We start from the raw sequence: 12,579 nt of genomic DNA, 5'->3' as shown, positions 1-12,579 counted from the left end.
GGAGGAGAGTATTAATTTCTGGAGCAGTTACTGATTTTGAAAATTCTTTACAGTATTAACACTTAGTGAGGCTGGGAGGGAGGGAGATAGCCATGTATGCAGTGATCGTTCTTTTCTAAAGTGATTTAGGGCGCAATCCTATGCATGTCTAGACAGAAAAAAGTCCTACAACTCTCAGCATGCCTCAGCCAGCCATGCTGGCTGGGGCATGCCGGGAGCTGTAGGCCTTTTTTCTGTCTAAACATGCATAGGATCTCTCCCTTAGGGTGCAATCCTATGTATGTTTAGACATTAAGATGTCCTAAAATTCCCAGAATTCCCCAGTTGATAAGGCTGGCTGGGGAATTCTGGGAGTTGCAGGTCTTTTGTTCTGTCTAAACATGCATAGGAATGTGCCCTTAGGCTGCAATCCTATACACACTGGGGCTTACTTCTAAGTTGACATGCCTAGGGTTGCACTGTTAGTACACCTGAAGGAGGCACAAAAAAGGGAAGAAGTAGAATTATTAGGAAAATGGATCATCATGTGTAGAACGAAAGGGTTGCTTTTCTTTAACTGACTTTTTAACCTAGGACCTGACTGAGAAGGGATGTGAAAGAGGTTAGTATAAAATACAAAGATGGAAAGTTGTCAGTGGGAATCATAGCTGCAGAGCACGCTTAATTTCTTGTGCACGTCATCTGTCTGTCCTTTGCACCACATAAAACTCCTGCAGACCTCTTGTTTATATAAAAATGCATTTCAAATAGCTGAAATAATATTCATAACGTTTTCTTTCCCTTCTGTCTTCTGGAGACTGAAATGAAGCCCACATCCCCCCTTTCAAGATGTTCTTTATAACCATCTTCTGGCCTCAAGCCCTTTTTATTATTATTAATAAGTGAACCCCAATTTATTTATTTATTTATTTATTGCATTTATACCCCGCCTTTCTCCCTCTCACAAGGAACTCAAGGCGGCTTACATTATCCTCCTCCTCATCGTTGTATCCTCACAACAACAACCCTGTGAGGTAGGTTGGGCTGAGAGTCTGTGACTGGCCCAAAGTCAATTCCTCAGGCTAAGGAAATGGACTTCATTTTGTCTTGGATGTCGCACAGAAAACATGAGATGTGGTGTAGGAGTGTGTTGCTGTTCTCAATGGGGGTTTTCCTTGTCAATATTTGCCTGCTAGTCCCTGAGACAAATAACACGGCTTTCTCAAGCCCCCATGATCCTAATGCAATGTACCACATTAGGAAAGCCCCAAACTTTGCAAATAATTGAACTGCAACTTGCACACTGATGGTGCTATATAAAAATAATATTGCCAGATCAATAATTCAAATACAAGTATTATATCGGCATGGTGGGTTCAAGGAGGGAAGGATTACTGATGGTGGGGTGGGGTGGAGAAGCAGCAATGAGCGAGGATTCTCCCATCCTGCTTCAGACAGATTCTATGGCCAGGTTGTCTCCTCATTTTCATGATTTAAATTACCTCCCCCAATGCTATTGGCTTCATGTGGGGAGGGGGAAATAGGCACAACAGAGTCACCTGATTGAATTTGCAGACCCTCTCACGAGGCAGGCATTTAATCTATATATATAAATGGAAGCATTTGTATGTCCTCAATGTACTAAAAAAACACACTTATGATTGTTATGAAACTTTCAGGAGTTGTTCTACCTCTATCTGGGATGGTTTTAGGCATAGTGAAAATTTCGTCCGCTATCTTGAAACAAAATGGTGGCTAATTGAAACTTTCGGACACTCACTGCCTCTATGCCATTTGATTGACTAGTATGAAACTTTTAGGATTTCTTCTACTTCTGTCTGGGATGGTTTTAGGCACAGTGAAAATTTCTCCCACCATCCTGATGCAAAATGGTAACCTATCAATTTTTTAAAAAAATTACTGCTTCAATAGAAGTGTTTGTTTGTATGTCCTCCCGGTCAGTGAAACCTAGGCATCTGAAACTTGGCAGGCAGACTAAGGGGGCCTTACAGGTGTACACCTCTGGGTTGGTTTTTAAAAAAATGCATTACTTATAATTAATTTAAATGTGTCTTGTGTGGCTGAAGCCTGGAGTACCATATTCAGGCAATACATGACAGACTTTCTTAACCAGGACATAGTTCTGGAGTTCAGACAATTTGAAGCCAGGAGGAAGTACTCTGAGGGCAAGAGTTATACAGCTGCCTCTCTCCGCTTCTGCTGGGCAGCCCCCTTCAGGGGAATTAAGTGGACAGACCCTTCCCTCAAGGCGCCATAAGAGGTCACCATGGCAGGTTGTGCCTAGGGGCCAGGGCAGGCACAACATGCCCAACTCTGCGTAACTTTGCTCCAAGGTTTTGCTGTATCAAACTACATCCAGAGCAAGTAGTCATGTGCTAAAGAATAACAACTAATAGTTCTAACAGCCTAACCTAACTTTTGTGATCTCACGAACTGCTATCCCTGTCAGCTCCCACCTCTAACGCAACTAATCCTCTATCTCTTCTAACAAAACAACTGCTTCAGCTCCTGCTCACTGACTTTTCCAACTGACACTAACTCTACCCATTATTCCATTCTGCCCCCTGCCACAGGCATGTTTCATCCTCTTCCCTCAGTCCCTTTCTCTTTCTTGATTGAGTTCCATTTGGAGCTTTCTGTACAATGTTTATTTCCCTTTTCTGCTAATGCTCTGATAGCAATTAGTCAACAAAAACTGAAATTGGCTGAAAAGTACTATAAATATATTACACAAGTAACCCCATGGCAGAGGCCATGGGGTGCTGGTGGGCATGGCTTCACTCAGATGGGGCAGGCACAATGCCTCCAACTCTGACAGGTGTGTAGGGCTTTGTTGTATCAAACTAAGGGCTCTTCCCAACCCAAGCGAAGCCGGGTCCATCAGCTAATGAAGAATAAAATAAAATTGGGGAATCAGTCTCAGGGCTCCTGCCATAATCTGTAGTTTGGCACTAACATAAGGTTGGAGAAATGCAGTGGACAATAGGTCCATAAGGCCTGTAAGTCCATCCCTGTGGGTAGAGATTCTGTGCAGCCACCCATCCTGTTTTCAGCGCATCCAGTCCAAAGGCTACTAGCATGAGCAAAGCAGCATTGCTTTTTCTAGCTCAGGGGTAGCACATCAGATGATGTTGGATTCTAACTCCCATCAGCCCCAACTAGCATGACCAGTGGTCAGGAGGGCTACAAATTCTGCATCCCTAGCCTAGCCTAGATTGTACCACTTCAGGCTGGACATGGGGGGAGGGGGTGGAAGCTGCCTGTTTGACTACTCCCTCCTGAAGAAGAAAAAGTCTCTTTGCCCCAGAATATCCACAGTTCTGAATGGGGCCGGCCCAACCATTAGGCAGAGTGAGCCAGCCATCTCAGGCAGCGGATTTTGGGTGTCCTGAAAGGGCAGCAAATTGGTGGTTACTTATTTTTTTATTGTATTTTTACTTCCAGGGAGAGGCACATGTGGAATATTCTGTCTCAGGTGCCAAAATAACTTGGCCAGCCTTGGGTACTATGACTGTAACTTGATGGGGGTGGGGGGAAATTGCTGTTCTTACTCTGGCTGTGATGATCTTATCTTGTTGCAGCTCTCTTTGTCTCTGGCTAGGTTTCTGTGAGGTTACGTTACTGCAACCTCTCCTCTGAACACTGAGCTGCCCCATTGTGGCTATTTTCTCTTCTGTTTTTAATGTCATTAGTGTCCAAGGGGCGGAAAGGAAATGAGTCACTAATGTGTATTTGTGACATATTTTCCCTACCCTGCCTTCTCAGCAGCCTACAATTTCCTCTCTTCCATTTGGCAGACAGTAATACTGACCACAGAGCTGATGGACAGACAATGAGGGTTTTAAAGAGCGTTTGCTCGGTCAAAGCCTAAAATCTTATGGCAGCTATAAACCGATGGTGCTTCTATGAAGAAGTCCACAGAAGAGTATGCACTGAAATAGAGATTTTCCATTATAAGTTGTAGAACTGTCATATTCTGATATAGGTAAAAGTAAAACTATTTTCTGAATGGGAGGGCATCATAAATGCCTAAGAAGAGCCCTGTGGCTGGATCGGACCAAAGACCTCTCTAGTCCAGCATTCTGCTTCCCACAGTTCCCAGCCAGATGCCCTCAGGAAGACCACAAATAGGTCATGAGGACAACAGCATCCTTCTGCTTATGTCCCCCAGCAACTGGTGTTCAGAGGCAGCATGGATGAAATACAGTCACAGGATCGGCCCTCCCATGAGATAGGGTGAATCCCCTGCCTCAGGCAGTGGAATGGCAGGAGCAACCACTGGGGCTCTCCAGAGCAGCCCCCAACCCTTTCACTTGCCCTGAGGATCCTCTCAAGGTGATTCGTAGGGTGGTCCAGATGATCTCTGGGGCACCCCCACCCACAATGCCCGGGTCTGAGGAAGGACCCCTCAGAGCAAGCATTGGGGCCTGGCCAGCGCTCTGGAGAGCTGAACCAACTGCTTTTTGTGGCTGATGTGCCTCTTCAGCGGTGGGCAGTGGCAGCAGAGGCAGCAGCAATGGGGAGGTAGGTGTGAGGCATGGCAGGGAGATGCAAGATGTGGCACACAGTGGGGAGAGATGCAGCATGCGGGGGTGGGAGATGTGGCGGGGGGAGACCTGGCGGAGTGGGGTGGGGGGAGATGCGGCACAGAGTGGGTGCGGTGGGGTGGATAAGGCGGTGGGAGAGCTCAAGCAGTGGGAGAGCTTGCGCTGGCCCTGTATAGCCATCATGACTACTAGCCACTGATGGGCTCACCCTCCCTGAATGTGGTTAATCTCCTTCTAAAGCCATCCCAAGTTGGTGGCCATCACAACATGTGAAAGCGAATCTCCCTGGAAAAGGTGGAATATAACTATGATAAATAAATTGGACCAATTAAACTCTAGGGCTAAACTCTAAAATGAGTCTAGGGCTCATTTGTTTTGTTTTTTTTAGAAGATTCAGGGCTATTTCAGGATAGGTTTCCTAATTGTTCCAGTGTAGCAAAGTATTTGCCAGGTGGGCACGATCATGTGGCACATGCATGCTGGAAGGGCCGTTGCTTAGCAGCAGAGGGCACGCGCTGCATGTATCAGGCCCCAGGCTCAATCTCTGGTAAATCCAAGTGAACGTTGTCAGGAAGCATTTAGCATGGCCGACTAGTAAAATGTGGCTTCGATGATGCCAAAGTTAGGTGGATTTGTGGCAGACTGGTGGACTGTGCCCAAGGAGTGCTCCTCAATGGCTGTTCATCAAGCTGGGGAAATGTGACCGGTGTGGTGCCTCACGGTTCTTTCCTGGGCCCATGGCTGTTGAACTTCTTTACAAATAATGTGGAGTAGAGGAGATGCTCATCAAATTTGCAGATGACACTGGGAAGCTTAGCCAATACCTAATAATTCAGAAACTGGATGCAAGGTGATCTTGACAGGATGGAGAACTGGTCCAGTATCAACAGAGATAAGTATAAAGTTCTGCATATAGGACCGGTGACACCTGACTTGAGAGCAACACACGTGAAAGGACCTAAGGGTTTTAGTAGACCACAAGCTAATCATGATTTAGTAGTGCGATGCCGCTGATAAAAAGGCGAATGCAATGCTAGGCTGCCTCAAGAGAAGTCGAGTGTCCACATTGCGAGAAGTAATAGCACTGCCACTCTATTCTGCTTTGGTCAAACCTCACCTAGAATACTATGCCCGGTTCTGAGTACCACAGTTTAAGAAGGAAATCAACACACTGGGATGTGTCCAGAGGAGGGTGACAAAAATGGTGAGAGATCTGGAGACCAAGTCCTGTGAGGAAAGGTTGAAAGAGTTGGGGATGTTTAGTCTGGAGAGGATAATATCTGAAGGTGATGAAGCAAATTTGTTTCCTGTTGCACCAGTCCAGACTGTAGGACCAGAACCAACAGGCTCAAACTAAAAGAAAGGGGATTCTGACTAAACATTAGGAAGAACTTCCTGTCGCTACGAGCTGTTTGACAGTACAACAGATGGCCTCAGAAGGTGGTGGACTCTCCTCTGTTAGGGGTTTTTAACCAGAGGCTGGAGGGCCACCTATCAGGGTTGCTTTTGCTGCGGACTTCCTTCAAACAGCAGGGAGCTGGACTAGAACAGGGGTGCAGAACCTCAGGTTGTGGGGCCAAATCTGGCCTTCCAGAGTTCCCCAGATGGCCATGCCTCCTTCCTGTGACACGCCCCCCCCCCACATCATTTGGTGGTTTTCATGGAGGCTGGTGGCTCCAATGTCAGCAGGGCAGTGAATCCGCTCTGGGTTTCAGCCAGAATCAGTCAGAAGTCTAAAGGAGCTCTCTGAGATGCTTCACAGAATTCCTGACCAGTGACCCTGCTCCGCACCTTGGAGAGCTCCTTTAGGGTTCTGACTGGTTCTGACTGAAACCTGGAGCGGATTCACTGCCCTGCTGACATTGGAGCCACCAGCCTCCACTGATGGTTTCCTAGGTTATTCGTAGGGGTTTTTCCGCATTCTATGTGGTCGGTCGAGGTGCTTCTACTAAGGCTTTAGTTGCTGGCCACAAGTGCTTTAAAGTAAAAGACGCTGGTATTTTTTTCGTGTTTGGGCTGTGCTCCTTTTGCCTGTGGCGACGCCCCCTGATGCTTTTGATCCATGAAGGAAGTGATCTTCTTCATGGATCACTGCTCCTTCAGGGATCACTGTCTTGTTGTGGTGAAGGGGCTTGCATAACTCAGTGAAGCCATAAGCTATGCCGTGAAGGGCCACCCAAGACGGACAGGTCATGGCAGAGAGTTCTGACAAAATGTGGTCCACTGGAGAAGGAAATGGCAACCCACTCCAGGATTCTTGCCAAGAAAACCCCATGGAACGTATCACAAGGCTAAAAGAGATGACGCCGGAAGATGAGCCCCTCAGGTCGGAAAGTGTCCAATATACTACTGGGGAAGAGCAGAGGGAATTTCCAAGTAGCACCAGAAAGAGTGAAGCGGCTGGGCCAAAGCCGAAAGGACACTCAGCTGTGCATGTGTCTGGTGGTGAAAAGAAAGTCCGATGCTGTAAAGAACAATATTGTTTAGGAACCTGGAATGTAAGATCAATAAATCAAGGTAAGCTGGAGGTGGTCAAACATGAGATGGCAAGACTGAACATCGACATCTTGGGAATCAGCGAACTAAAATGGACAAGCATGGGCGAATTTAATTCAGGTGACCATTATATCTACTACTGTGGGCAAGAATCCCTTAGAAGAAATGGAGTAGCACTCATAGTCAACAAAGGGGTGGGAAAAGCAGTACTGGGGTACAATCTCAAAAACGACAGAATTATCTCAGTACGAATCCAAGGCAAACCATTCAACATCACAGTAATTCAAGTTTATGCCCCAACCACTGAGGCCGAAGAAGCTGAGGTTGATCGGTTCTATGAAGACCTACAACACCTTCTAGAACTAACACTAAAAAAAGATGTCCTCTTCATCATAGGGGATTGGAATGCCAAAGTAGGAAGTCAAGAAATCACCAGGATAACAGGCAAGCATGGCCTTGGTGTACAAAATGAAGCAGGACAAAGGCTAATAGAGTTTTGCCAAGAGAACACACTGATCATGGCAAACACTCTTTTCCAACAGTACAGGAGGTGACTCTACACATGGACATCACCAGATGGTCAATATTGAAATCAGATTGATTATGTACTTTGCAGCCAAAGATGGAGAAGCTCTATACAGTCAGTAAAAACAAGACCTGGAGCTGACTGTGGCTCAGATCATGAGCTTCTTATCGCAAAATTTCAGCTTAAATTGAAGAACGTAGGGAAAACCACTAAACCATTCAGGTATGACCTAAATCATATCCCTTATGAATATACAGTGGAGGTGAGGAATAGATTTCAGGGATTAGACCTGATAGACAGAGTGCCTGAGGAACTATGGACGGAGGTCCGTAACATTGTTCGGGGGGCAGCAACGAAATCCATCCCAAAGAAAAAGAAATGCAAGAAAGCCAAGTGGCTGTCTGATGAGGCTTTACAAGTAGCTCACGAAAGAAGGGGAGTGAAAAAAAAGGGAGAAAGGGGAAGATATATCCAAATGAATGTAGAGTTCCGGAGAATAGCAAGGAGTGACAAGAAGGCCTTCTTAAATGAACAATGCAAAGAAATCGAAGAAAACAATAGAATGGGAAAGACTAGAGATCTCTTCAAGAAAATCGGAGATCTCAAGGGAATGTTTTGTGCAAAGACAGGCATGATAAAGGACAAAGAAGGCAGGGACCTAACAGAAGCAGATGAGATTAAGAAGAGGTGGCAAGAATACACAGAAGAACTATACAGGAAAGATCTTAATGTCCCTGATAGCCATAATAGTGCGCTCACTGAACTTGAGCCGGGCATCCTGGAAAGTGAAGTCAAGTGGGCCTTAGGAAGCATTACTAACAACAAAGCTAGCAGAGATGACAGTATTCCAGCTGAGCTATTTAAGATCCTAAAAGATGATGCTGTTGAAGTGCTGCATTCAATATGCCAGCAAATTTGGAACACTCAACAGTGGCCACAAGCCTGGAAAAGGTCAGTTTACATTCCAGTTCCAAAGAAGGGCAATGCCAGAGTGTTCAAACTATCGTACAATTGCGCTCATTTCACATGCCAGCAAGGTTATGGTCAAAATCCTACAAGCTACGCTTCAGCAGTATGTGAACTGAGAACTACCAGAAGTACAAGCTGGGTTTCGAAGAGGCAGAGGAACTAGAGGTCAAATCGCCAACATTCGCTGGATCATGGAGAAAGCATGAGAATTCCAGAAAAACGTCTATTTCTGCTTCATTGACTACGCTAAAGCCTTTGATTGTGTGGATCACAACTGTGGCAAATTCTTAAAGAGATGAGAGTACCAGACCGCCTTACCTGTCTCCTGAGAAACCTATACAGGGTCAAGAAGCAACAGTAAGAACCAGACATGGAACAACCGATTGGTTCAAAATTGGGAAAGGAGTATGGCAAGGCTGTATACTGTCGCCCTGCTTATTTAATTTATATGCAGAGTACATCATGAGAAACGCCAGGTTGGATGAATCGCAGGTCGGAATTAAGATTGCCGGGAGAATTATCAACAACCTCAGATACGCAGACGATACCACCCTAATGGCAGAAAGCGAAGAGGATCTAAAGAGCCTCTTGTTGAGGGTAAAAGTGGAGAGTGCAAAAGCTGGTTTGAAACTGAACATTAAAAAAACTAAAGTCATGGCATCTGGCCCCATCACTTCCTGGCATATAGAAGGGGAAGAAATGGAAGCAGTGACAGATTTTACTTTCTTGGGCTCCAAGATCACTGCAGACAGTGACTGTAGCCATGAAATTAAAAGACGCTTGCTCTTTGGGAGGAAAGCTATGGCAAACCTAGACAGCATAGTAAGAAGCAGAGACATCACCTTGCCGACAAAGGTCCGTCTAATCAAAGCTATGGTTTTCCCAGTAGCAACGTATGGCTGTGAGAGCTGGACTATAAGGAAGGCTGAGCGCCGAAGAATTGATGCTTTCGAACTGTGGTGCTGGAGAAGACTCTTACGAGTCCCCTGGACTGCAAGGAGGTCAAATCAGTCCATCCTAAAGGAAATCAACCCTGAGTGCTCATTGGAAGGACAGATACTGAAGCTGAAGCTCAAATATTTTGGCCACCTAATGTGAAGAGAAAAGTCCCTGGAAAAGACCCTTATGCTGGGAAAGATTGAAGGCAAAAGGAGAAGGGGACGGCAGAGGATGAGATGGCTAGATAGCATCACCGATGCAATGAATATGGACTTGAGCACACTCTGGGAGAGAGCGCAGGACAGGAAGGCCTGGCGTGCTATGGTCCATGGGGTCACGAAGAGTCAGACACGACTGAACGACTGAACAACCACCCCTGGAAGCCGCCCCACCCAGCTTCTCCAAAATGGAATTCAACCCTCAGGCTGAAGAGGGTTTCACACCCCTGGACTAGAAGATCTCTGGGGTCCATAAGAACATCAGAAGAGCCCTGATGCTGGAACAGTCCCAGGATCCATCCAGTCCAGCATTCCGTTCTCAGTGGCCAACTAGATGCCCACAGGAAACCCACAATAAGGACATGTTGGACAAGGGAGGTGGAGAAGCTTCTTTTTGATAGCTGCAGCTAGTCTTGAGTAGCCCATATTACCATGGAAGATGGAGCAAAGGTCTGTCGAAGGAAATAATCAAGGGGCTGGAGCATCTCCACTGTGAGGGAAGGTTACAACAGCTGGGATTGTCTAGCTTGGAAAAAAGGTGGGCATGGGCTGCTTTACATTAAAGAAAAAGCTGCAGTAGAGCCTTTCTGCATTTACAGTGGGTTCCCAGATGGCAACCAGGTGATTGCCGAGAGGGAAAGTTTTTAATTTTCAAGGTTCCATAGAGGTCAATTAAACAGCACCATCTAGTGACTGTTTTACCTGCATAACAAAGTGACTGAAATAGAAAGTTCATCACTTCAGATCTTTTTGAGAACCAGGAAATACCTCTGCATGTGCCCGGGAGGTTGACAACGTCATGAAAAGGACCCACAAACTTCCACGAATGACCAATCTCGACAGCAGGATAAAAGCTCCGTGTGAAGAAGCCCATGCAAGAGATGTACAAAATTATGCAGGATGTGAAGTTTCTCCCTCTCTCATAATACTAGAACTTACTTGGGCCATCCCGTGAAGCGGACTGGAGGGACTAGAGCGGCTACTGCCCCGGTGGCTCTACGCCACCCCTGCTGTCAGAGGCGGTGGGCCGGTGTGCCCAGTTGCTGGGGAGCCTGGGCAGGCGGGTGCTGCTGCACTCATGTCCTGCCTGAGGGTTCCTGGTCAGCAGCTCGTTGGCCGCTGGGTGATCAGAATGCTGGACGAGGCGGACCCTGGGTCTGAGCCCTCTGACGTTCTTCTGAAGCTTACGGGGGGCTCCCCCGGGGCGCGCGTGGGCCAGCTACTCCCGGCCACTACCAGGAGTCTCCAGCGGGGCGCGTCGCCCCTCTCGTCCCTAGACGGGCCCCGCAGGAGGCGTGGTGGGGCGGCGGCGCGGCCGGTCTTCCGCCCCCACGAGCCGCTCGCTGCCCGCCAGCCCGCCGCTTCCGCCTGTTGCTCTTGCCGGGCGCCGGCCCGATCCTCTGACAGGCTGCGGGCCGGGTGACGCACGGGCACGGGCCCAATGAGAGCGGCGCCGAGGCCGTGGCCGAAGCCAGGCGCGCTATAAAGCGCGGCTGGCGGCGGCGGCACGAGGCAAAAGTGGCCGGGCGCGCGCCCCCGCCTCCCCCCACGTCGAGGCGCCATCCTTCGCCGGGAGCAGGGCAGCCGCGCCCGGGCGCGCAGCCTCCCCCGCGGGCGGTCGTCCCCTGGCCGGTGTTGGGGGCGCGTCTCCGCGCAGCGTCCTGCTGTGGCCGAAGGGGCCCGTCCTTGGCGGGCAAGGCGCGCCCGGCCAGGGTGGGCGCACGCCCGGCCGGGCTCTCCAGGGTCCGGCCGCCGGGAAAGTTCCTTCCGCGCGCAAAGCCCTCGCCGGCCCTCTTGACCTCGCGGCGCTTGGGGCGCCGGGCATCCCCGATCCGGGCGCCGGGCTTCCACGTCCGCCCCTCCTTTCCTCCGGTTGGCACCGGAGCCAGTGGGGCGCGCACGGGCTGCCCGGTTCGGGCAGATGGAGAACATGAAGCCGCCCCTGCGAGCCGCCAGCTACAACTGCTACGCGCCGGCGGAGAAGAAGCCGCCGGCGGAGAAGAAGCCGCCGCCCCCTCCGGCGCCGAGCCGCTCCGGGGAGCCCGCCGGCTGCACGAAGGCCGGCGCCAGCGCGCACCCTTTGGAGAGCTGGAAGGAGGACCGCACCCGCAGCGAGGAGGACAACGAGATGAACTTGCCCGGCCTGGCCGCCGCCTACGCCACCATCCTGCGCGCCCTGGGCGAGGACCCCCAGCGCCAGGGGCTGCTCAAGACCCCGTGGCGCGCCGCCACCGCCATGCAGTTCTTCACCAAAGGCTACCAGGAGACCATCACAGGTGGGCGCCGGGGGGCGGCGGCGGCGGGGGGGGGGCGGGGGCTTACTTGAAAAGGGACACGTTCACAGCAGCCCTGTGAGGTAGGCAGGTTGTCGCTCCAAAAAAGGACATTGTAGGGCTGGGAAAAGTGCGGAAAAGGGCAGCTAAGGTGATCAAGGGGCTGGAGCCACTCCCCTGTGAGGGAAGGTTACGACAGCTGGGATTGTTTAGCGTGGAGAAAAGACCAGTGAGGGGAAACATGACAGAGGTGTGGAGAAAGTGGATAGGGAGGCATCTTTCTCCATCTCTCATAATTCTAGAACCCAACGGGGCCATCCCATGAAGCTGACTGGTGGGAGATTCAGGACAGATCAAAGGAAGGACTTCTTCACAGAGTGCAGAGTTAAACTATGGAACTCGCTACCACAGGATTAGGGATGGCAGAGAATTCTGCCACAGATTCCAGGGATCTAAAGAACCCGCCCCCCCGCCGGAATCCATGGCGGAACGGCCTCCTGCCCCCTCCCCCTGCGGAATCTCCCGGGATGGAACTTACCTGGGGCCGATGTGGCAGCTCCAGCGGCGGCTGGTCTCCTGGCCAGCCGTGGCCACCATTGCCGTCCTTCGAG

At 49.6% G+C, this 12,579-nt stretch overlaps 1 protein-coding gene and 1 long non-coding RNA gene across 2 annotated transcripts in view; one reads left to right on the top strand and one right to left on the bottom strand.

The window, feature by feature from the left end:
- The window catches only part of LOC146356878 (uncharacterized), a 43,343-nt gene that overhangs the window by 23,216 nt on the left and 7,548 nt on the right, over positions 1-12,579 (bottom strand). The gene's annotated exons all lie outside the window — the stretch shown is intronic.
- GCH1 (GTP cyclohydrolase 1) overlaps positions 11,145-12,579 on the top strand; it is a 54,630-nt gene continuing 53,195 nt past the window's right edge. Inside the window, exon 1 of the mRNA XM_084835112.1 lies at positions 11,145-11,971. Within this exon, the coding sequence (XP_084691238.1) occupies positions 11,617-11,971 (355 nt within the window). The 5' untranslated portion in view covers positions 11,145-11,616. The remainder of the gene's footprint in view (positions 11,972-12,579) is intronic.

This window comes from Heloderma suspectum, chromosome 1, assembly GCF_057233095.1.
Source record: "Heloderma suspectum isolate Gila_16-S chromosome 1, 16-S_ref, whole genome shotgun sequence".
Taxonomy (NCBI): Eukaryota; Metazoa; Chordata; class Lepidosauria; order Squamata; family Helodermatidae; genus Heloderma; species Heloderma suspectum.
The sequence above is the reverse complement of the archived record's forward strand: the minus strand, read 5'-3'. Positions and strand labels throughout refer to the sequence as shown.